The sequence below is a fragment of the Aquarana catesbeiana genome, linkage group LG03 (assembly GCF_042186555.1).
Source record: "Aquarana catesbeiana isolate 2022-GZ linkage group LG03, ASM4218655v1, whole genome shotgun sequence".
NCBI classification, from domain to species: Eukaryota; Metazoa; Chordata; class Amphibia; order Anura; family Ranidae; genus Aquarana; species Aquarana catesbeiana.
This window is the reverse complement of record NC_133326.1, coordinates 626542184-626568653: the sequence shown is the minus strand read 5'-3', so window position 1 is coordinate 626568653 and position 26470 is coordinate 626542184. Positions and strand designations below refer to the sequence as shown.

General features: G+C 43.5%; 1 protein-coding gene across 1 annotated transcript; it reads right to left on the bottom strand.

Annotated features, from left to right (window-relative positions):
* Positions 1 to 2076: 2076 nt before the first annotated feature.
* On the bottom strand, positions 2077 to 26470 carry LOC141133194 (uncharacterized). Its single transcript, XM_073622407.1, has 5 exons — positions 26279 to 26470; positions 21597 to 21749; positions 13078 to 13173; positions 2725 to 2787; positions 2077 to 2638 (listed from the first exon to the last, which is right to left on the bottom strand). Exons 1-5 carry the CDS (start codon positions 26352 to 26354, stop codon positions 2217 to 2219), a joined length of 810 nt encoding a protein of 269 aa, XP_073478508.1. The 5' UTR covers positions 26355 to 26470; the 3' UTR covers positions 2077 to 2216.

Genomic DNA, 26470 nt, shown 5'->3' with positions numbered 1-26470 from the left:
AGTCTGTCAAAAGTCCGTCGAAAGTCCGCTGGAAAGTCTGTCGGACAAGTCCGGTCGAAAAGTCTGCCCGTGTGTACGTGGCCTGTTTTCTTCTAGACAAAGAAATAAAACCAAATCTCCCCAATGGGTCATAGGCAGCAGAAGAAGACCTGAAAAAAGTTATAACCATTTCCTACTTTACCTAAAACAAACAAAAAAAGTTTTGGCCATAAATACAATAAATTTTAAATGGACAGTTTTAACAGTGGAAATGAAAACATCAAAAGTTGTTGTATGTCTCATTCCAAACCATAAGCATTAATATAGAGTTGCGCCCTTCCCTCTCTTTGCAGCTATCACAGGTTCCATTCCTCTTTGGAGACTTTCAGCAAGAATTTGGAGTGTGCCTGTGGGAATTTGTGCTCCTTTTGCCAAAAGAGCAGTTGGGAGGTCAGATACTGATGTTGGATGAGAAGACAATACACTTTCCAATTCATCACAAAGATGCACATTAGGGTTGAGATTAAGGATTTGTGCAGAATACTTGAGTTCCTCTGCAGTAAACCCATCAGACCATGTCTTTATAGACCAGACTTTGTGCAGAAAGGCACAGTCATGCTAAAACGGAAAAGGGACTTCCACAAACTGTTGCCACGTGGTTGCATGAGTAGAACTGTTTTAAAACTGAGTTCCAGTCTCCTTGTCAATTTTTTTAAAAAAGCACCCCCCATGATTTTCTTTGCTAGTACAATCAAAAGTGTAATCTTTTATCAGTATGATCATTGATGTGCCCTTATAAATCTTTGTTAAAAGAGAAGTATGGGTTTTGTTTTTTTTATTAGATTCATACTTACCTAGGTGGATGCAGCATCAGACCGATGCGGCAGCTTTCAGCTGAGAACCAAGCCACCAAACATTGCCGATGGCTTGGTTCTCACTCCTCCCCAGGAGGAGAGCTACTGACTGTCAGTCAGCAGCTCTCCTGCTCTGTTCCTCCACTCTCACTGGAGCGCTGAGCTGTGGAAGGGCGGGGAGCAGCTTTCTCAGCTCCTCGGATCTAGACTTCTGAAGTCAGGATGACGCGGTGCCTGGACTGATTTCAGTGATGTCAGCTGAGAGCAGACTTCAGACAGCTCGCCGCTGAGTCACAGGAGTGCAAAACGAATTGCACTCCTGTGACTCTTAGAAGAAGCCCAGCCCAAAAAGCTCATGCTAGACTTTTCCCTTAACTCAGTGTCCCTGGTATGCAGACAGTGGCCATTGCTACTGTTGGCATCTGAAGCCCGCTCGTACTTGTTTCTGGGATTTGGTGCAGCTGGCTACCCAGCATGCACCTCCAATCTCGCACAGGTGCAGTCAGGACACAGCGCGGCACACTGTGTTGATTGCAGAAATAACGCGATGGCAGCCGAGGATGGCCGTCATATATTGACTCCCATTGATTCCTAGGATATCAGTGTCATCAATCCCAGGAGTCAATGGGAGTCAAGATATGACGTACATCACTGCGGCTACTCTGGCCGGAAGTGAAGGGAATTTTAAATTTTAAAAAAAGGTGACTTAACAAAAAAAAATAACCAAAGATTACAAGTACGGGTATCGGCTATCAGTGGGGCTGTGGGTGTAAGAAAGGGTGGAACTTACACTTGTCTTTGTATGTTGCAGAATTACCAATACCCTTGCATGGATATGTGTTTAAGTTTATTCACCTGTTAAAAATTGATGTGGTGCTCACATACCCTTAGCTATATATTGTATAGGCGCATAGAAAAAAAAAAAGTCAATAAAGGTGGTACTCCACTTAAAGTTTAGCCAAAAACTAACTAACTCTAAATCTAAGACTAATCTATCTAACACTGTAAAGCAAAAATTGCTATACATACCTTTTCTGCAGCCGGTCTGGTCTCCAGCAGCAGATCCTGGGTGGAAGAGACCACTGACAACGGCTGGGAAATACAGGGAAGTGACGTCACCCATAGAGTTACTATGGGGCTTCCGTTGTCGGCTGCCTCTCCTGCACACACCTACACAGAAGCTGCCACTGACAGCTAAGAGTGGGACCGGACCAGATCGACTGCAGAAAAGGTATGTATAGCGATTTTTGCTTTGCAGGGTTAGAAAGATTAGTCTTAGAATGTGGCTGCCAGTATATTTAGAGTTAGTTCATTTTTGGCTGAACTTCTATTTTAAGGAACCATTTATTAAAGGAATACTCAGTAAAATGTTGGGTCTAATGATTAAGCACAGCACTGAACACAAGTTCCATTTTGCAGCTTTCCTTCAGGGCTTCGTGCTTTCCAACGGCTCCATATACCAGTGCCCCAATAAAGCATGATGATCCTTTCTCGATTATTCCCAAAGTTAAAAAAAAGATTTTCTCCTTTAACACCCAGAAGAGTTTCATTGGTACAAACCCAGTTAAGGACCCTTTCATTGTCACATTCATAGAGTCGCAGTGGCTGGTTTGTGCGTTGTTTCTCTACACCTACACATAGTCCCTCCTTTGTGCTCATAAGCCTTCCTCTTGGGAGCCAGCGGAAAAACTGAGAGTAAGAATCTAGGAAACATTCAGAGGCAGTAAGCTCAAACAGATGTGGGGAGCTGGAGGAGCGTACTTCAGCACACTTGTCATGAGATTCACTATAAACATGGAAAGAACCTGTGGAGATAACATGAAAAGAATAAAACTCAATAATATGAGTCAAAAACCTGTCCACATAGCAGTACTGAAAAAAAAATGTATACCCAGTGATGCCAATTTTTTCTGTTCCTCTTTCAAGAATTCAATTTCTGTTTTCATAGAAGAATCTAAGAAAAAAGATATTTTTACTATTTCTAAAAGAAAATTAGGGGAAAAAAAAACATACAGATATGAAACATAAATATGCTATTACCCAGGAAAGTGACCCTTTTCTGCAGAGAAAAGTAACTATTTCTCTTACTAATAGTCATATAAATTAGTTTACAATTCTCTCTGCAGAATGCAGTCAACATAATTTTAAATTAGCTCCTTCTTCTTCTGAATCGGTAGTAAAAAGTATTTCGAAATAACCACCAGTCTTTCATCTATTGCATATAGGTGATAGGTGATCTGATCATATGGGCTAAAAGGAAAAAAAGAGCATGGGGTTATCCTGAATGGCCTAAATTTCACAGGCAAGAGTTGAACAACTCTTTTGGGCCAACATCAGCTGTCTATACTGATCAGTGGTGGCCCATCCAATAGGATGGGTCGCTGCCCCCCCATCCCCCCCATCCATGCATCCGGCTCCCTAATCTACATACCCAGATGGGGTAAGTGCAGAGACCGACTGAGGAGGGGGTGCGGGAACTAGTACAATCCCCGGGGGGCTGGCGGGGCGGACAGAAGGATTGCCGCCCCCCCCCCAAAATATACCATCAGCCGCCACTGATACTAATAGATCCTCCGTAGCCACCAATTTGTCCACCAAGCTAGAGTCCTGTAAAATATTTTTTAGTTTTCAAATAGCACTAAGCAAGATGTGTGTCATTGTCCATTAATTGCTTAAGTGTATGTACACTCTAACAATGAACGTCTCTTAAATAAATAAAATATTACCAAGTGCTATCATGGTTATGCAATAGAGTTTGTTTGTCAGCTTACCTGTCTCCATGTGTTCATCTCTAGAGACCAGCTGACCCTCACCTGACTGCTTTTGTAAACTCTCCTCTAGCATGGCTCCACCCCAGCTCCTATCAGGGAACCCTATATTAACCTGTGCACTGCAAGCCAGCAGTGCTGATCAACCATTGTGTGTTAGCTTTCGTGTGTACTTGCTGTCTTTCCTACGTCTGATTCCAGTTACCGACTTTGGCCTGTTGTTAACTATTCCTGTCTGCTCGTGACCCTGGCCTTTGGCGTGTCCCCGACCATCCCTGTTTGCCTGTGACCCTGAACCTTGGCGTGAACTCTGTTGTCCTTGTCTGCTTGTGGCCCCGACCTTGGCTTGTCCCTTACTTTCCTTGTTGTTCCAGCCTGCTGCCTCCTTCCTCTTCTCCTGTAGTCTACCGTGAGCGTGAACTGTGAGACCCTGGGGGCTGCGACCTGGAGCCAGACTGCAGCGCAGTCCATCCTCACCACTAGAGGCTCTGGTGAACACCTGCTGGCTCTTAGACTCCGCGCCCTGGGGAATCTATGCTCTAGCTCCCAGTGGGATCTGTGTCAGTGATCCAGTAGACCTGCTTCCTGAACCTCCCAGGGTTCAATCCGCAGCAGTCAGTCCTAGGGTCCATTACCTAGGGGTGCATTTCTGACTCCTACAGAGTGCATCTGCCACCTAGCCTCAAGGTGACCTGACAAGTGCATGGTATCGCTAGCGCTCAATATAATGATACAGTGGAACCTCGGATTACGAGCATAATCCATTCCAGGAGTATGCTTGTAATCCAATGTACTCGCATATCAAAGTGAGTTTTCCAATTGAAGTCAATGGAAACTAAAATAATTAGTTCCGCATTGACTTCAATTGGCGCCGGAGAGCATCGGAAATGGCCGAAAAGGCCCGAGGAACACTTCGGCTGACCTCGGCAAACCTCAGAAAGACTTCATTCACGAGCCTTTCCGAGGTTTGCCGAGGTCAGGCGAACTGTCCCCGGGCCTTTCCGTGCATTTTGAACGGCGCCGATCGGCGGCTTTTGGCTCTGCTCGGCTCCAGCGCCCCCACTTCAGGCCAAAAGGGGTACTGCACCCCATTTTTGGCCTGAATCCTGCTCGTTTTGCAAGACAACACTCGCAAACCGAGTTAGGATTTTTAGAAATACAGCGCTCGGTTTGTGAAACCCTCGTTAACTGCGTTACTCGCAAACTGAGGTTCCACTGTACAGTGTACTCAGCAATCTCACACTGAACCACATTCCAAAAATAAGAAAGAAATGGGTAAACGAGAATGCCAGTGCCATATAAAATTATTTATCGCACTTACGAAAATAAACTCAGCTCCCCAATCAAAAACACCCTCCCTCCCAACAACCACCCTCGAATAAAGTGAAAATAACGACAACATTGTCATCCGGATTCCCCAACACACATGCCACTCACATAATCACCGCAACGGTAATGGTAAATGTATGCTAAATAAAGTACATCTGATGACCCTTTCAGTGTGCAAAGGTGCCAAGGAACTGAACTGACAATGACAACATGCAATTATAAAGCTAATATTGCTTTAAGTGCAATAAATGTTTTTCTATAGAATGAGCATTCTCTTTTACCTATTTCTTTCTTATTTTTGAAACAGACATTTTCTTCCTTTTGGGCTGCTAAAAATACAACTAGAAGCATTTTACTAGTTCTGTTTAACCACTTCAGCCCCAGAAGGTTTACCCCCTTCATGACCAGGCAATTTTTTGCGATATGGCACTGCATTACTTTAAATGATAATTGCGACGCTGTACCCAAAAAAAAAAAGATGTCCTTTTTTTTCCCCACAAATAGAGTTTTATTTTGATGGTATTTGCTCACCTCCTGCTTTTTTTATTTTTTGCGCTATGAACAAACAAAGACTGACAATTTTGAAAAAAAAACCCACTATTTTTTACATTATGCTATAAAACATACCCAATAAAAAAATGTCTTCATCATTTTAGGCCAATATGTATTCTGCTACATGTTTTTGGTAAAAAACAAAACAAAAAAACAAAACAAAACAATAAGCGTATATTGATTGGTTTGCGCAAAAGTTAAAGCTCCTACAAACTATGGGATATATTTATGGAATTTTAATTTTTTTATTGTTTTTACTAGTAATGGCAGCAATCAGTGATTTTTAGCGAGATTGCGGCAGACAAATCTGACACTAAGCGACACTTTTTAGGGGCCAGTGACAGCAATAGAGTGATCATTGTTTAAAAAGTGCACTGTCACTGTACTAATGACACTGGCAAGGAAGGGTTTAACATTAGGGGCGATCAAAATGGTTAAATGTGTTCCCTGGGAGTGCTTTCTAACTGTGTGGGGAGTGCTTTCTAACTGAATGGGGGTTGCTTTGACTGGGTGAAGACAGAGATCCGTGTTTCTGCTTAGCAGGAACACAACATCTCCATCTTCCCCTCTCACGGAGAGTCATTAATATCCTTACTGGAAACGAGAAATCAATTACAGGATAAAAGATTTAAAAGCTTTGTAACAGGTAAATTATTTGGCAGGAAATTAAAAATATTACAAGGATTAAGGGATGTATGTTATATACTCCAGTATGAAATAACTCCAGCTATGGGGAACTAAATAAATTGAAAGGATTTGATTTATGGAAGACTAAAGGGGTGAGGTATATGGCCCAAATATTTCATAACGATGTGCTAAAAACTTTTACCCAATTAGGTAAGGAATATGGGATTCCAAACCAAAGATTCTTTCAATTTCTCCATCTTAGACATGCTATGCCGGCGCAGGATCGCTCTCATGAAATGATACTTACTAAATCTACAATAATCTAATTTCTGTCTAAGGGGGAGGCAAAGAAAGGGTTAATATCACAACTATAGGGTGTACTTCACAATAAGTTCTAAGAAAAGGTGGATATACCAGCAAGATCCCAATGGGAACAAGATTTGGGGTCGGTGTCGGATGACCAATGCGAGGCAGCACTGTGTGTAGAGGATAAAGAGACCCTGGGGACTGCACAAAGTAACCCAACTTTTCATCTTGCATAGGACCTATCATACACCAGAGAAGTAATTTAAATGGAAGCGTAGAGAAACCCCTTTATGTTCCAGGTGTAACAGGGGCCCGGCTAACTTAAAGGGGTTGTAAAGTCAGAAGGTTTTTTATTTTAATGCATTCTATGCATTAAGATAAAAAGCCTTCTGTGTGCAGCAGCCCCCCTAACACTTACCTGAGGTCCCTCTCTGTCCAGCGATGTCCACAAGTGCCGTCCGATATTCTCCTTCCTGTTTGGCTGAGACACAGCAGTGGAGCCATTGGCTCCCGCTGATGTCAATGTAAGTCAGCTAGCCAATCAGGGGAGAGAGGGGGCGGGGCTCCGCATCTGAATGGACACAGGGAGCTGTGACTCAGCTCGGGTGCCCCCATAGCAAGCTGCTTGCTGTAGGGGCACAGAACAGGAGGGAGGGATCAGGAGCACAGAAGAGGGACCCAAGAAAACAAGCCTTTACAATCACTTTAATACATATGTTATGGAGATGCCCCAAACTTCATCGATATTTGTCAGGGAGTTGTATTGGCCAATAGAAGGAGCAGTCAGCTCTGAGCGCGTAGCCTTTCATCACTGCAGCCCTGATTGACAAGATTCCAGCCCTTCCTAGATCCAATCAGACGCCGGTGACATCACTTCCTGTTCCACGGTCCATGCTGGTCTGTGTGGAGCTGCTTGGTTCCTTTGCTCCTGGAGAAACACTGTGATCCATTCCAGCCAGCTGCTCAATCCTTTCCAGCTATCCGGAAAAACGGTTGGACCTGCAGAGCCATGTGGAATGTGGTTCCGGCAAACATGGGGTCCGCCAGGCCTGCTGATTGGCATGCCCTCCTTTGCAGAATTGTCCTATGAACATCGGGTACCCCCCTAAGCGTTCAAAGGGCTATTCCCAGAGTCAGGCTAAAAGGTGCCATGCAGTGCTTCAGCTGGTATGTTTAGGGGACAGGAACCACACCGGAGCAGAGATTCTTGCAGCTATGCAGGGACAGGCCCAGACCTGGTTCACACCACGCCAGCTGGAGCCAGGAATGGTGGTGTCCGATAATGGCTCAAACCGCCTGTCTGCCCTTAGACAGGGAAAGTTGACACATGTGCCATGCCTGGTACATGTCCTCAATTTGGTGGTGCAGCATTTCCTAAGTACGTACCCAGGGTTGCAAGATGTACTAAAGCAGACCAGAAGAGTCTGTAGCTATTTCAGCCGCTCATACACAGCCAGTGCTCGGTTGGCTGAAATTCAGCGGGAATTCCACCTGCCCATAAACCGCCGGATTTCTCACATACCCACCAGGTGGAACTCAACTTTGGGAATGCTGCAGTGGCTATACATGCAGCAGAGGGCCGTCAATGAGTACCTGTGCCAGTACAATACGATGACAGGCTCAGGCCTTTTTTTCCCCAGGCCAATGGCTGATCATTAAGGATGCATGCACTGTATTGTCACCATTTGACAATATACAAGGATGGTAAGCAGTGACAGTGCATGCATCAGTGACACAATCCCTGTTGTGTGCCTGCTGGAGCAGACTCTGTGTGGCATTATGGACAGGGCACTGGAGTCCTCGCTGCCCAGGGCTGTAAGCTTCCACATCTCATCGGCAGCGTCTGTATCACATGGTGGATGATTACCTCGAGGCCAAAACATCGATGGAGAGCTTTTCAGCTGACGATCCACTGACTTACTGGGTCATGAGTATAGACCACTGGCCAGAACTTGCCCAATATGCTATTGAGTTGTTGGGCTGCCCTGCATCCAGCGTGCTTTCAGAACAGGCATTCAGTGTTGCAGGAGGTTTCGTAACTGATCATAGAACGCACCTGTCCACAGACTCCGTGGACCGTTTGACTTTTATAAAAATGAATCAGTCCTGGATTACCAGCTATGAAGCCCCTAGTGCCGATGTCACTGATTAAGCCTTTTTGGGATGTGGAATCTCTGCGGGACTTCAAATCTTCCTAGCTTTGAGGGTGTTCAATCATTTCATCTGGAAGAATGTTTTTGGTATAGGTTTCATGGGCACAATTAACACCCAAAGACCAATTTTTAAGCACCTGTTTGACAGGTGCATATCATTGCAATTTTTTACAGCAAGGCCAATTCTTGCTTTCATCAAGAGTACGGAGTAGGTTTACGGTGAGAAGGCACCACCGACACCCAAAGACCAATTTTTACACACCCATTACTTCTATCCAAAGTCAAAGTGACACCAGAATGTATCCAAAAAATCTCTAATCTTGTTCCCAGTGCACTACATTGTGGCCTCATCATACACACTGGCTCCCCAGCTGTTGCTGAGCAAAATAAAGGCAACTTGCAGGGAAAATGTCACTTTTTTAGCTTTATAAATGCAATTATTGCTGCTGCAGATCCTAGACATGGTACAGATGTGCCACTTTACAGGTAGACTAAGGTTACCCCCAGGCACTATATTGGAAGGAATTTTTCATTTTTATGCTTTCACTTTAAAAATAAAAAAATCACTGCTCATTTAAAAATTACATTTTTCACAAACTTTTTTTTATTGATACATGTCCCCCAGGGCAGGACCCGGACCCCATTAACCATTGTATGCCCAATTACTTGCATATAAGCCTTCAAAATGGGCACTTTTGATTTTTGACGTTCGGGTCCCATTGACTTTAATGGGGTTCATTATTCGGGTCCGAACTGGTGCAAACAGGGGTCTGTTCGGCCCATCCCTAGTGGTGGTCACCTGTGTGCCATGCCATATAATTGGAGGGACCCATTGGAGAAACAGCATCTTTAGTTAAAGAGGAACTGAAGTCTGCTCACATAATTTGTAAAAATAACATCTTTGCCATTCTGAAGCTTCCCTCCAACCACTTTGCATATTATTTTATATATACTGTGATTCTGTACTTGCCAAATATGCTTCAGAAATCTCCCTCTACTGAGTCTGGCTGCAACCATTTTATTAACTGTGGGCAGCTGAAGCTGCTGCCTGTCCACTTCCTGGATTTACACAGAGGCACACCTCCAGCTCGGCCCTCTTATGACTCACACACCCCCCCCCCCCTCCATTCCTGGCAAACCGAACCGGATCCGGAGAAATATATGGATCCGGAGAAGTCCACATCAGGGTGAGAGATCAAAGGGGAACGTATCTGGGACTCTTTGTAAATATTTGCCAGCAGAAGAGTTTAGAGACTCAGAGATAGATTCCATGTCAGATCTCTCCGGTGATGATGATTTGTTTGAGACTATGTCACAGGAACTATTGTGGGCCTAGGGTGAAGATGTTGTTTCTGCCTTAACTTTCTCAGAGTGGACAGCCCTGGATTCTGGGAAGACATCACCTTGTGTGGAGCCGCACAGTACTACCAAAGATACATTGTCTAAAGTTGCTAGTTTGCTTCCGACACCCGTCGGGTCTATGGTGAGCAAATCACCGAACTCTTGTTTGCCTCCTGGTTTGGGGAAAAATAGACCTTTGCCAAAACTTGCCCATTTGCAGAGAATGCTCACTAAACGAGTTGCCACAGAATATGGTCTGGAATTTCCCTATGTTACTCAGGAAATTGAGGCCAACCGGGAACAGTGGTACAGTGAAGCTGTTTGGGACTATTTGTCTGTGTCAAAACCTTTCTGGAGAATCGGGTGTTCTGTTGCCATGGATGAACGTTTCAGTGGATGTTTCTTACATTGGAACTATGGTTGGCACATCTATGCTGACAAAGTGGTCATTTGCAGACCTGGAAAAGATGATGTTGTGCGCTTTATCACTACAGTGGATAAACTGGGAAAGAAACTGACATTGCCAGATCCCCGGTTTTATTGGTGATTATGAAGAAGAACTTTGGGGTATATAGTTAGAGAGTGTCAGTATATAGAGATCTTCATGGTCAAGAAATGATATTCATCCCAGCGTTTCCAAATCCAAAGACTCTTTGCTAGCTGGATTTTCTTCAAAGATCGGGATGAACTTTTTAAGTTACTCTAGTTTGTTTCTATTAAAAGGAAGATAATATGGGAAGAGAGTGTCATTCTTCTTTTGGAATGAGACTTTGCTCCTAAACTGTTTAGAGAGGACATTGTACATATTTAGCGTGTGTCTAACTTTGTTTTTCAGGAACAACTGGACCTCTTATCAAGCTGTTAGGCTTTTCAGCTGGAAAGATAGTGGGGCTTGTAACAGTTCTAAATGTGATTTCTTTCATGGATGTGAATGTGTTATTCTATAAATGTTAAAACTGTAATATTTCTATACTGTCCTTTCTTCCTCTTCATCCAAGTTTTTTTAAATTCAAATACCTACTCTCAGGCTTGGGAGTTATTTTGACAGACTTTGAGGACAACGTCTATTGTAGTTCGTGCTGCATACTGGCTGCTAGGTTAGTGAGAGAAACCTATCCAGGCGGGCAAAGATTCAACGCTAAAGTGAGAGTCCATTCGACTACAACATTCCAGGTTATAATGATCCATTAAGAAAAGGTATTTGAACTTACCTGCAACACTTCTTCTGCCTCTTTCCTGCTACTTCCTTTAATCAAGTTTATTAAAGCATTGGAAAAGATACTCAAGTGTCCGGTGCCTACATTCTTCTGGTTCTAAACTCAACGTGACCCTAGACCCGGTTCTGGTGAAATTGAGGTAACGAAGGTGACGGTAACAGCCCGCTATAAACCAGCAGCTCCACCGAGAGTTATTGCTACACTAGAATTCTTCTTTAAATGAGATTTCCCAGGAGGATTTGAAAATTCTACCTCTCACAAATCTCTTACAGATGACAGAGCATTTAGAGAATTGTTGAAATACAGTACCAGATTTCACCAATAGATTGAACTTTAACCACCTCAATACAGAGCACGTACACCCCCATCCTGCCCAGGCCATCTTTCAGCTTTCAGCACTGTCACACTTTGAATGACAATTGCACGGTCATGCTACACTGTAACCATGTGAAATTGTTATCATTTTCTTCACACAAATATAGCTTTATTTTAGTGGTATATAATAACTTCTGTTTTTTTTTAATTTTTTGCTAATTTTTTTTTTAAAAAAGACCGAAAGTTTTGTTAAAAAAAAAGTTTTTTTTAGTTTAGGTCAGTAAATTTTGTAAATAAGTAATTTTTCTCCTTCACTGATGTGCACTGATAGGCTGCACTCATGTGCACTGATGAGGTGGCACTTATGGGCACTGATTAGGTGGCATTGATGAGGAGGCACGAATATGCCGCACTTATGGGCACTGATAGGTGGCACTGATATGTGGCACTAATGAGCACTGATAGGCGGCACTGGTGGGCACAGATAGGTGGCACTGATGAGCACTGATGGGGATTGATGGGTGGCATTGATGGGCAGTAGTGATGGGCAGCACTGATGGCCAGCACTGATGGCCAGCACTGACTGGCATCACTAATGGCCACTGCTGGCACTTGTAAGCACTGATTGCTGGCACTGGTGGGCACCTAATTGTAATCGGCACTGATGATCAGTGCTCTGATTACATACCTAGATGTCCTCTGTGAGCAGATGCCGCTGATCGGCTCTCTTCATACTCTGTCATGTGAGGCGAGGAGCGCCAATTACCGGCATCTCCGTGTTTACATGTGACCGGCTGTGATTGGACACAGCCGAATGCATGGTTAAAGAGCCGCGGCTCTTTACAGAGATTGGGGTCGTGCCATGTCCTAGCAACAAGGCGCGGCCGCGATCGCCACGCTGCGTGCCTCCGTTAAAATGATAATCATGGACCATGGTAGAATACAGCATTGGTAATTTAGTCGACAAAATGAACACTATTTTAGTCGACTAAAATACGACTAAAACTAAAACAATGCAGATGACTAAAATGCGACAAACATGGCATTTTAGTCAAAAGAGTTTGACTAAAACTAAATCGAAATTTGATGTCAAAATTAGCCACTGTGATATATAACCAGTGTTAAATCTGCATCTGTCATGTTTTAAGTTGACTAAAATGTACTGGAGATTTTAGTTTACTAAAATACGACTAAAACAAAACAATTTAGATGACTATAATACGGCCAAAACTAAAATGGCATTTTAGTCAAGACTATGACTAAAACAAAATTAAAATTTGGCCTCAAAATTAACACCGTCCAGTAGTAGCAAATGGTATTCTCCTCTTTTTCTGTAACAAACATATAGAGGTATTCAGGGTGGTATATAAGGAAGATTGTGAACATACTATGCTAGCATGAGCCCACGTGCTTTTAGCAAGTAGGTGTGCCAAAGGGGGTCCCACAAATAAATAGGGGAATTTTGCAAATCACCAGCCAGATGCTGACAGTTGGAGATGCACTTTTTTCTATATTATGATTTTTTTCTGTTACATTGATATAAAAACAGCAGATCAGTTATAGATTACCTGATAAAGATTGGATCTTAGCCCTACAGGTGATCTCTACCACATTAGCGGAGATATACAGTACTTACATTTTGGTAGAATGATCCCGAGAACACACAGAGTCAAGATGACCAGTAGACAACCAGAGCACAAAACAAACAGGAATTTGCTTCTCTGATAACAACCTGCAACATAAGAAAACTTATGATGGACAATGAATGACCAATTTGTACATCTCAGACAACATATTTTAAACCTATATACTCAAAGAGAATAGTGAGGGGTGGTGCCCACAATTAAGGGGAGGGTCTTTCCGTGTATAAGCATACTACAAAAAACGGAAAAAGCAAAGAAGAGAATGCGATAGACCACCCAAAGGCTACTTCCTCATATTTTATTTATCAAATATAAAACGGCATAGAAAAAGAAAAAGGGAGCTCCTACAACATAATGTTCCTCCATCCTTCCTAAAAAACCATCATCTCCCCATTAATCTATACCTACCCAGACCCACACCCTATAACCCTCCTCCTTAACACAGCAAAACACTATAGCCTTCCCATTGGAAGCTGGGACAGAGGTGACTGCATAAACTGGACCCCCTTGTGTGTGTGTGTGTGTGTCTATATATATATATATATATATATATATATATATATAGACACACACACACACGGCTTTTTTTATCAGACAATAGGTGCAGGAACTCAATAATGCCCCCTGCAGGGGGGGAGAGCACACCGTGTGAAAAGGTGGATGTGGCCAAATTGCACTAACAATGGGAGGGCCTTACAGAGGCATTGATAAATTCTATGAGTGCATTATGCACAGGGTTCAGAAGTACACTACATACAGAGTGAGTAACCCTTATGGGTGTAAGCTTATCAAAGGTAAGACAAAAACAGGCCTGTCATCTCCTTAACTCATTTGGATCGGCTCCTCCACCACTGAATTCCCTCAGTCCTCCTCAGTTGCGATCGTATATTAACATGTAGAAAAAAAAAGGGGAGGCTCTCCATAGTGTAAAAATGTTTATTTCAAACAAACCCACAGAGGATCCCCCCTTAAGTAATGCGCTTACACAGTAAACAATTTAAAATAGCTTGACATGCACAACATCGGCTCACCGCTGGTCGGAGCTCTGAACGCCCGCCCATGTTGATGACTCATTTCAGTGGTGGAGGAGCCGATCCAAATGAGTTAAGGAGATCACAGGCCTGTTTTTGTCTTACCTTTGGTAAGCTTACACCCAAAAGGGTTACTCACGCGGTGATGTGGTGATGGTCTAGTTGGATATGTGCACTCTAGAAGAATTGTATTCCCAGACTGCGATTATTGTCCCCAGATGCAATGAACTATTTATATATTATTTTTGAGTTTATGTAGCAAATATTATCAGTGTTCACACATTGTTTTGGTATTCTGCAATGAACTATTTATATATTACATATGAATTTATGCAACGGATACTATCAGTGTTCACACATTGGTTTGGCAGTCTATAATACCTTCTATTTGAGGACTGCTGATTCCTGTATACTGCATGGGACTCATGAGATAGATAGATAGATAGATAGATAGATATATATATATATATATATATATATATATATATATACACTTTATGATGATTAGATTCATGTTCATGTGCATTTACTTGCGATATTAGTGACATTGCAGTTCCTTTTAGATTCTTGAATTAGCGCTGTTAATACTTGCTTCTGATAAGAGAGTATATTTTGATGTAAAAATAGACAAGTAAATGAGCCAAAAGAGGGACAAGCGCTCCTGCACACCCCCTCGGGCATGCATCAGGGAGAATCTGTGATCGCCATGTCCCCTAGACACAGCCAATCACAGATTGCGGCAAATGACCAATCACAACGGCCTTTTACCAGGTGATCACTGTGTCCAATGACAAGCAAATTGTAAACAACTGAGATCATCAGCCGTTGACCGCTCCCTTTTCCTCACACAGAGACCAAGTGTGAGGAAAGGAGCAATCTGTGATCGCAGTGAGTTCATTGTACCAATCTACAGTGTCACACAGTGCCATCAGTGTCATAGTGCCCATTCATGACACACAGTGTGCAGCAGTGTCCCACAGTGCTGCATATCAGTGCTGCCTCATCAGTTCCCATCAGTGTAGCTGATCAGTGCTGCCACTTAAGTGGAACCTCATCAGCACCCATCAGTGCCACCTCATCAGTGGACATCAGTGCAGCCCCATCTGTGTAGTACACATCTGTGCAGCCTCATCAGCACCCATCTTGTAGGCTTACCAGCGCCCATCAGTTCAGGCTCATCAGCACCCATTTGTGCAGCCTCATCAGCACCCATCAGTGCAGGCTTATCAAGACCCATCAGTGCAGGCTCATCAACACCCATCAATGCAGGCTTATCAACACCCATCAGTGCAGGCTCATCACCACCACCACGCCAAAAAAAATCTTTTCAAGTGAGGAGGCATACCAAATTCTAAGTGCGACCGACGAGAGCAGCAGGGAGCTCTCTATGTCAGATTCTGCTTCTGATTCCGATTACGAGCCAGTGTTAAGCAGTGAGAAACTAACACAGTCAGAGGAGCAGGATAGTACATCCACCAAATAAAGGCATTCTGGCGAGGAGCAAGCTACCACAAGAGGAGCAGTGGCATCCATCAGTGGCACACTGGCATCTACCAGAAATGATAACCTCTGCAATAAAGCCCACGCACTAGTGGGGTGCCACCTCAGCCCCAAAGGGTTAGGACCCATGCCAGTTTACCATATGCCATTCCTCCTAACTTAGGAGCAACTAATACCCCCCCTTTACTGCCCAGCCAGGTGTCCAGATGAACATGGAAAATTTTGGCACTGGTGAGGCTGCATTGCTGGGCACAGGTGAGGCTGCATTCCTGGGCACAGGTGAGGCTGCATTCCTGGGCACTGGTGAGGCTGCATAGATGGGCATTGGTGAGGCTGCATTCCTGGGCACTGGTGAGGCTGCATAGATGGGCACTGGTGAGGCTGCATAGATGGGCACTGGTGAGGCTGCATTCCTGAGCACTGGTGAGTCTGCATAGATGGGCACTAGTCAGGCTGCATTGATGGGCACTGGTCAGGCTGCATAGATTGGCACAGCATTCTTTATGTAGCACACTGCTGCGCGCTTCATTCTTTATGTAGCATGCGCTACTTAGCCCTGGTCTTTTTATGTAACGCGCTCCTTAACCCTGCATTCTTTATGTAGAGTGCTCCTTAGCCCTGCATTCTTTATGTAACGCACTTCTGAACTCTGCACTCTGTTTTCTCGGTCTTATCTTCATAACATTTGGTAGTCATCAGGGGCGTTGCTAGGTCTGCAAAAGATCTGGGGCTAGAGCCCATAGCAGCAGTCACCAACCTTTTTGCAGGCCCGCGGGGGAGGGGCACACCGGTGGTAAGCCATAATTCACTGGCAATGGGTGGTGTTGGCGCTTCAATCAACATGGCACCATGGTTGATATGGTGTCAGGGTGATTGAAGCGCATTGTTTCTATTGTTACATTCTAATATATAATGAAGTGGTTCAACTCACCATAATGCAGAATCAGTGGGAGCCCTGGGCGTGTCACTTGCCCTATCTCCTGCCACCAGATGCAGCGTGTTACTTGCCACTGTCACCTGCCCCCAGATGTGGATTGTCGCTTGCCACTTTCACCTGGCAGCAGATGTGGATTGCCACTTGCCACGTCACCGGCCACCATTTGCAGATTGCCACGTCACCTGCCACCATTTGGATTGTCACTTGCCACATCTCTTGCCACCATTTGTAGATTGTCACGTGCCACGTCTCCTGCCACCATTTGCAGATTGTCACTTGCCACATCACCCGCTACCGGATGTGGGTTGTCACTTGCCAACTGATGTGGATTGTCACTTGCCATGCCAGCCTGTGCCACCAAATGTGCATTGACACTGCATTGGTGGCAGTTTGGCAGCACTGGTTCATTTAGTGAGGGCAGGAGAGTGGTGATGCGGGTGGGCAGTGAGAGATGATGTCATCTGCCGCACCTCCGGCATTGAAGCAAGGGGGTCTGACTGCAAAGTGGAGCTCCACTGATGACAGGAAGCACGTGACCTCCACTCCACCACGCTGTGAGGGCGGAAGAGTGCTGATGTGTGGCGCACAGTGAGAGATGATGTCATCTCTCTGCTCCCCGCCGCACCTTGCTCCCACATTGAAGAGGCCCGGCGGTAAAGAGCGCTGATGTGGAGCGGGAGGAGAGAGATGTCATCTCTGCTTGTCCGCCCACTCACTTCTCTCCTCTGCCTGTCTCATGCAGCCAGCCCGCGGCCGCGACCGCGACCCACTGGTTAGGCAGGGACTCTGCGGCAAGAGACTCGGGGCTATGGGCCCCAGATTCGGGGCTATAGACCCAATAGCCACCCCCTAGCGACGCCCCTGGTAGTCATATCTCAAAAAATTCTAAGAAGTATCTTTATTTATGGTATATTTGAGGAAAATATGCTTATAAAATAGTTTACCATTTGCCAATTAAAAAAAAAAAAAGTCCCCAGATTTCATTTTAAAAACCTGGTCACCTTAGCTTAGGGCTGTATGCATTCATGGTCATATGCCCGGAACGCAAGGAATAATGCATTCTGGGAATATGTCTGTAGCCATATACTAGGTTAACCACTTGCTTACTGGGCACTTATACCCCCTTCCTGCCCAAGCCAATTTTCAGCTTTCAGCACTGTCACACTTTGAATGACAATTGCACGGTCATGTACCCATATGAAATTTTTATCATTTTTTTCATACAAATAGAGCTTTCTTTTGGTGGTATTTAATCACCACTGGGTTCTTTATTTTTTGCTAAACAAACAAAAAAAGACTGAAAATTCTGAAAAAACAAAACATTTTTGTGCGCTGATGAGGCTGCACTGATGGGTACTGATAGGCGACACTGATGGGGCTGTACTGACGAGGCTGCACTGATGTGTGGCACTGATGGGCACTGATAGGTAGCACTGGTAGGCGGCACTGATAAGTGACACTGATGATGAGGCACTGATTGGCAGCACTGATGGGCACTGATAGGTGGCACTGGTGGGCATTGATTAACAGCAACAATATAAGCTGGCTGAAAAATTAGGATTAAAGACTGTCCCTTTACAGCTGCTATACAGAGACCTTTACCTATTGCTTATGCTAAGAGGTACCTCTCAGGGGACATTGCACCATATCCTAGCCATTCTTCTAGAGTGCATTCTAGACTTGTTTATAGTATTATTATTCACATTGCTGTTATGTTTATATGCACTGTTTATTGCTGACTGATTGTGTGTTGATTCCAGTATAGTGGTACAGAACTCCACTCTAACTTACTTTGGCATAATGATTATACTGTCTAGTACATTGTCTGAATCTACCTACAGTATGGTCATTTATGCTCAAACCACCATTTACTCAAAGCCGTACCAACACACTGAGTTTATTTACCACTAAACGGGCTTGCGTTCCTTGTACTGATTTACAGATAAGTTAAAGGTATCAGTGCTTGTGTTTATATAATGTGCTTGCAATAACTTTCATTCAATCTGGTGTGTCAGAGGGGCTGAGGTTGTTCATGGAGACGAGGCAGAGAACAGAGAACCCAAATTACCAGGTGGCTCCTGCAGGGGTGGCACTACACATCTCTGAACTCATTGGGCCTTAACCATAAGTATTACTTGGTATAGAATCCACCTGTTACTTATTTCAGCCTGTCATACAGGGGGGACGGAAAGTATTCAGACCCCCTTCAATTTTTCACTCTTTGTTATATTGCAGCCATTTGCTAAAATCATTTAAGTTCATTTTTTTCCTCATTAATGTACACACAGCACCCCATATTGACAGAAAAACACAGAATTGTTGACATTTTTGCAGATTTATTAAAAAAGAAAAACTGAAATATCACATGGTCCTAAGTATTCAGACCCTTTGCTGTGACACTCATTAATTTAACTCAGGTGCTGTCCATTTCTTCTGATCATCCTTGAGATGGTTCTACACCTTCATTTGAGTCCAGCTGTGTTTGATTATAATGATTGGACTTGATTAGGAAAGCCACACACCTGTCTATATAAGACCTTACAGCTCACAGTGCATGTCAGAGCAAATGAGAATCATGAGGTCAAAGGAACTGCCTGAAGAGCTCAGAGACAGAATTGTGGCAAGGCACAGATCTGGCCAAGGTTACAAAATTTCTGCTGCATTTAAGGTTCCTAAGAGCACAGTGGCCTCCATAATCCTTAAATGGAAGACGTTTGGGACGACCAGGACCCTTCCTAGAGCTGGCCGTCCGGCCAAACTGAGCTACTGGGGGAAAGAGCCTTGGTGCGAGAGGTAAAGAAAAACCCAAAGATCACTGTGGCTGAGCTCCAGAGATGCAGTCGGGAGATGGGAGAAAGTTGTAGAAAGTCAACCATCACTGCAGCCCTCCACCAGTCAGGGCTTTATGGCACGACGGAAGCCTCTCCTCAGTGCAAGACACATGAAAGCCCGCATAGAGTTTGCTAAAAAAAAAACCTGAAGGACTCCAAGATTGTGAGAAATAAGATTCTTTGGTCTGATGAGACCAAGATAGAACTTTTTGGCCTTAATTCTAAGTGGTATGTGTGGAGAAAACCAGGCACTGCTCATTACCTGTCCAATACAGTCCCAACAGTGAAGCATGGTGGTGGCAGCATCATGCTGTGGGGGTGTTTTTCAGCTGTAGGGACAGGACGACTGGTTGCAATCGAGGGAAAGGTGAATGCGGCCAAGTACAGGGATATCCTGGATGAAAACCTTCTCCGGACCTCAGACTGGGCCGAAGGTTTACCTTCCAACAAACAGAAAAGAAGGAGGGCGCACCAACCTAGTGCATTACCACTAATAAACTTAATGGACACCTGAGCGCAGAAGAGATTTTTACTGTGTTACCTTCCAACAAGACAATGACCCTAAGCACACAGCTAAAATAACGAAGGAGTGGCTTCACAACAACTCAGTGACTGTTCTTGAATGGCCCAGCCAGAGCCCTGACTTAAACCCAATTGAGCATCTCTGGGGAGACCTAAAAATGGCTGTCCACCAACATTTACCATCCAACCTGACAGAACTGGAGAGGATCTGCAAGGAGGAATGGCAGAGGATCCCCAAATCCAGGTGTGAAAAACTTGTTGCATCTTTGCCAAAAAGACTCATGGCTGTATTAGATCAAAAGGGTGCTTCTACTAAATACTCAGCAAAGGGTCTGAATACTTAGGACCATGTGATATTTCAGTTTTTCTTTTTTTAATAAATCTGCAAAAATGTCAACAATTCTGTGTTTTTCTGTCAATATGGGGTGCTGTGTGTACAATAATGAGGAAAAAAATGAACTTAAATGATTTTAGCAAATGGCTGCAATATAACAAAGAGTGAAACATTTAGGGGGTTCTGCAGGCTGCCAGCCTTCTAATGTACACAACCAGCAGGTGTTTCTAAGTCTGGCCACATATTAAGCAATTTTATTTCCTTCAACCATGGGTACCTATCAGCACATTTAGTGTTGATAGGGGAATCCCCCTGCTGCGCTATTGTATTCTGACAGCAGGAGGTTCCCGCTGTCAGAATAAAATGATTACTGCTGCAGCCTGTGAAAAAACCCAACAGGCTGGTTGTGCTGAAGTTGATCAATAGATTGATTTCAGTACAACCAGCCTCCTCATAGATCAAAATGTGATTGGTTCCAGCTGAACTGGCTACATTTCATCTGTCTATGGCTTGCATTAGACTAGGTTGACATTTTTGTGGAGCAGGAATGCATGCAAAACCGCAACTGTTCCCGCAGTGCACCAAAAACGTGTATCCATTTTGCAGGCTTGCATGGTGCCATTCATTTTTAATGGCACTCAATTGGATCTTGCTAAAGTGCGTGAGAAATCAGGCAACAAAATGCATGGTAACAAAAGTACTGTGTGCTTTGCTGTGAACCAGTTTTAAAAAATCAAAAAATCATGCACTTCTTTAGTTCAATTTAAAATCAGTAGGCAACCCATTTAAATAATACTCAATGCAACACATTTGCGCTGTCACTTTGCACAGATGTGAATTTAGCCTTAAACTTACAAACCGGAGTCTTTGTTGTTATTGATAATCTTCATGAATTAATAAATTCATAGTGAAAGCACCTAGAGAGGTTGTGAATGGCTTGTTTTAAAGCTTTTTTACATCTTGGAATATATGAATAGTTTATTGCCCATAGTGTGAGCACAGGTGCAATTTAAAAAAGAAAAAAAAAAAAAATACCCTGTGGTTCTGCAATGATTATTCATGCTTGAGAACTTCCTGCAAGAGAGAAGCAACATTCTGTTCCTGTTCCTGGAAGCTTTTCATGCAGGTGTCCCAAAGAGATTATAAGTAATTGTCTCAACACTGAGTACGCAGGCATTGCCACTATGTCTACATCAGGAAACCCACCCTGAGATATGCCATGCAACCATCACTGGAGGTGCAACAAAGGATAACAAAAAGTGAAAACAAGAATTTTACGTTAAACTTACATTTTTTATATCACTCAGTGCTTTAGGAAGCTAAATTGTCATTCAGTTAGGGTTGAAGAAAATGTTACCTTGTCTTGGTGGACTATGGCCCCAGTGAAGTCCAGTTTCCTCCACACTGCTCCCTGTAGAAGATAATCTCCACAGATGTCCTGGATCTGTTTTGTCTGTACTGCGTATTGGCTCATATAAGCTTTCCTCCTGTAGGTAGATGTTGCTGTTCTCTGAAGAGAGAAGCAGGATGAATGCGATCGAATTAATGGCAACTGCAGCCTTTTTGTTTGAAAGTTTCTCTTTGCTTCTTTGGTAAAATGAACCTATTGTTTCAGCAGGAGGCACCAGTGCCTAGGAAGTGAAACTAAAGCTGGCATACAAAGGTCATTTTTATTTTTTTTTTATCATTCAACCCACTGGTTTGAAGGGAAAAAAATCTGACCCGTTTCCCCCAACCACATATTTGAGGTGGATGGGGGAATCCTTCCCACTGCGCTATTGTATTTTGACAGCAGGGAAGTACCCCAACAGATCAGAGATGTAGCCTATTGCCTGTGAAGCTGATCATGCAGCTTTTATCCAACATGACAGTTGAACAGAGGTCAGTCGGTAGATTGACTTCTGTTCAACCACAGCGGCCACACATGGATCGAAATTTGTCCAGTCCCTGATGAAATGACCAAATTTCAATCCATGTATGGCCAGCTTTACACTAGACAGCTACTTGGGAATGCCGAGGACATAAGTATTTAAGGCATGTCTCCTATTTTATCCCTAAAAGCCATGATTGGGAACCATTTCCTTTTCTCTCCATAACCCTCCTACTTGCATAGCCATTGAAGCTAGCTTTATATTGTAAATATTCCTGGAGTTAAGTTGTACAGAAAGGATATAAATATTAACAGTCTTTTAGGGATGAAGGGAATGGAGAATTTTAATGTCCCTGAAATGTTGGGGAAGTAGAAATAAGCTTTTGGTGTTTAAGAGTGCAATGTTCTTTGGCTCCTGAAGGTTATGGAAGCTTGCTTCAACTATCTTGGACCTGTTCTTGTTCTTCTCCATAAAGTGGCCCCATATGTGCCTCATGATTTAACATCTTTTTTTTTACAGTAAGGCCCCTTTCACACTGGGGCGGCGTCGGCGGTAAAGCGCCGCTATTGTAAGCGGTGCCGCTATTGTAAGCGGCGCTTTACCGTCGGTATGCGGCCGCAAACGGGACGGTTTTACCCCCCCCCCGCTTTCGGCCGAGAAATAGTTAAAAACCACCACAAAGTGCCTCTGCAGAGGCGCTTTGCCGGCGGTATAGCCGCACTGTCCAATTGATTTCAATGGGCAGGAGCGGTGAAGGAGCAGTGCATACTCCACTCCTTCGCCGCGCCGAAGATGCTGCTAGCAGGACTTTTTTTCCCGTCCTGCCAGCGCACCGATCCAGTGTGAAAGCCCTCGGGCTTTCACACTGGAGAGACAGCAGCGGCTGTCTCGGGTCGGTTTGCAGGCGCTATTATTAGCGCAATAGTGCCTGCAAACTGCCCCAGTGTGAAAGGGCCCTAAGAAAAAAAGCAGACAGTAAAAAAAAAATAACATTTAAAAATAGTAAAATTACAAAAAATATCAGATATACATAAAAAAGGAGGGGGGAGTGGGGAGTGTTTCTGTACGGAAGAACACAATGATTCATGCTAGCGGCTATAGCCACCGGCAGTAATCGAATGTATAAAAAAAAAAAAAAACAGGCTGGTTGTACCCAAGACGATCAATGGATCGACTTGGGTACAATCAGACAACCCATACATGGATCACATCTCAGCTGCTCCCTGCCGAGCCGGTCGAATTTTGATTCATGTATGGCCAGCTTAAGAACATACACTATATTACCAAAAGTATTGGGACACCTGCCTTAACATGCACATGAACTTTAATGGCATCCCAGTCTTAGTCTGTAGGGTTCAATATTGAGTTGGCCCACCCTTTGCAGCTATAACAGCTTCAACTCTTCTGGGAAGGCTGTCCGCAAGGTTTAGGAGTGTGTCTATGGGAATGTTTGACCATTCTTCCAGAAGCACATTTGTGAGGTCAGGCACTGATGTGGACGAGAAGGCCTGGCTCACAGTCTCCGCTCTAATTCATTCCAAAGGTATCTATCGGTTTGAGGCCAGGACTCTGTGCAGGCCAGTCAAGTTCTTCCATCCCAAACTCGCTCATTCATGTCTTTATGGACCTTGCTTTGTGCACTGGTGCGCAGTCACAGGAAGGAGACATCCCCAAACTGTTCTCATAAAGTTGGGAGCATGAAATTGTCCAAAACGCCTTGGTATGCTGACACCTTAAGAGTTCCCTTCACTGGAACTAAGGGGCCAAGCCCAACCCCTGAAAAGCAACCCCACACCATAATCCCCCCTCCACCAAATGATTCGAACCAGTGCACAAAGCAAGGTCCATAAAGACATGGATGAACGAGTATGGGGTGGAGGAACTTGACTTGTCTGCACAGAGTCCTGACCTCAACCAGACAGAACACTTTTGGGATGAATTAGAGAGGAGAATGTGAGCCAGGCCTTCTCGTCCACATCAGTGCTTGACCTCACAAATGCACTTCTGGAAGAATGGTCAAACATTCCCATAGACACACTCCTAAACCTTGTGGACAGTCTTCCCAGAAGAGTTGAAGCTGTTATAGCTGCAAAGGGTGGGCCAACTCAATATTGAACCCTACAGAATAAAGTTCACGTGCGTGTAAAGGCAGGCATCCCAAAACTTTTGGTAATATAGTGTATGTACAGAAAACTACCTATTGATCATGCTGAAATGCAGTGTCCTTGCCACTTCCTGTGAACAGACTAACCACTTCCGGACCACCGCACGCCGATATACGTCCTTATTTTGAAGAGGAATATCGTTGTTATGGCAGCAGCTAGCTGCCATAACCCCGGTATCCTCTTCTTCGGCCCGCGGTCTGCTTTCCAATAAGAGTGGTCTCTCCGGCGGCTTACCGGAGCCATCAGCAGTGGCGGAGGAGATCGGATCTTCACCCTTCCTGGGTATGGAGACGAGTGAGGGGAAGATGGCTCCCACCCGTCTCTATAACATTGCAGGGCAGAAGCGACGTCAAAACGTCACTTCCGCCCATAGCTCTTAAAGGGACATTTTTTTTTTTTAAATGACACATTTATTTATTTATTCATTTAATTGCATTTTAGTGTAAATATGAGATCTGAAGTCTTTTTGACCCCAGATCTCATATTTAAGAGCTTTTTTTCTATTACAAGGGATGTTTACATTCCTTATGATAGGGATAAAAGTGACATAATTTTTTTTTAAAAAAAACAGTGTAAAAATAAAAAATAAAAGGTAAAATAAATAAGAAAAAAAATAAAATTTTTTAAATGTGCTCCGGCCCGTCGAGTTCGCGTGCAGAAGCGAACGCATACGTGAGTAGCACCCACATATGAAAATGGTGTTCAAACCACACATGTGAGGTATCACCGCAATCGGTAGAGCAAAAGCAATAATTCTAGCCCTAGACCTACTCTGTAACTTAAAACATGCAACCTGTAGAATTTTTTAAACGTCGCCTTTGGAGATTTTTAAGGGTAAAAGTTTGTCGCCATTCCACGAGCGGGCGCAATTTTGAAGCGTGACATGTTGGGTATCAATTTACTCGGCGTAACATTATCTTTCACAATATAAAAAAAAATTGAGTTAACTTTACTGTTGTCTTATTTTTTAATTCAAAAATTTTATTTTTTCCAAAAAAAGTGCACTTGTAAGACCGCTGCGCAAATACGGTGTGACAGAAAATATTGCGACCGCCATTTTATTCTCTAAGGTGTCAGAAAAAAAAAATGTATAATGTTTGGGGGTTCTAAGTAATTTTCTAGCAAAAAAAAAACTGTTAACTTGTAAACAACACATCTCAAAAAGAGGCTCGGTCCTTAAGTGGCTAAACACAAAAATCCTATCTTGGTTTTGTAAACTACTACTCTAGTCCCATTAATTCAGCATGTAATGGAGATAGGACGTTTGTTCACAGGATTACCAGGTGAAAAATAAAGGGCAAAAGTCCTGAGAAAAACAAAAGCAGCCACTACATCTCGACTGCTAAGCTGCAATACTTTACATTTTTTGTTTTTGACTTTAGATAGACTTTACATAAACTTACCTACCCTAAATACATCCTCAAAAAAAAACAAAAAAAACTAAATAAAGAGAAAAAAATAAATCTGGTTTCAAACTCACTTTGCCTAGGTAGTTCAGTGAGCGAAACAGAGTTTTAAATTATCTTGCTGAAATTGGAAATTTCGCAGCAAAATCAATTTTGCCTAAATCATTCCACTCATCCCTAAAGAATAGCAACCATTTATGTAAACCTGTTTCTGAAAAGGTAAGATTCACTGAAAATAGATATTTCAGGTTTTTTGTAATTCTTCCCAGTAGATTGAATCATTTATTGGCTTTCAGGATTTAGGGGGGCTTTTCCAAGCACACCATTAATAAGACTAGAGAGACATCAAACACGGACAACTCTGCTTCCTTTAGGAAAATCTGGTCTCATCCACATAGCACTGCTCTCTGTAACCAACCTTGTCTGGGTTGCGCAAGGTTTTTTTTTTAAAATGGTTGCAAATCATACCTGAAAGTGCATTAACATATTGGCATGAAAAATGCACATCCCAACAGCTGATTTGAAATGTCCCCCTCTGTGTGTGTAATGGCAATATTCACCCAAAATTGAAATACTTTAGGCAGTCTTCATAAATACCTGATGGACATCTCTGAAGCTCATTTTCATCAAAACGAGTTGGGGAAACAATATCCACATTACCGTACATCTTCATGCACTTCACAGCCAGTAAGAGCACTTCTCCCAGTTTAATGGAGTTACATCCGCACACAGAACATTTGATGGATTATGTATTTACATGACATATGTAGTGCCTGCAGCCTATGATAT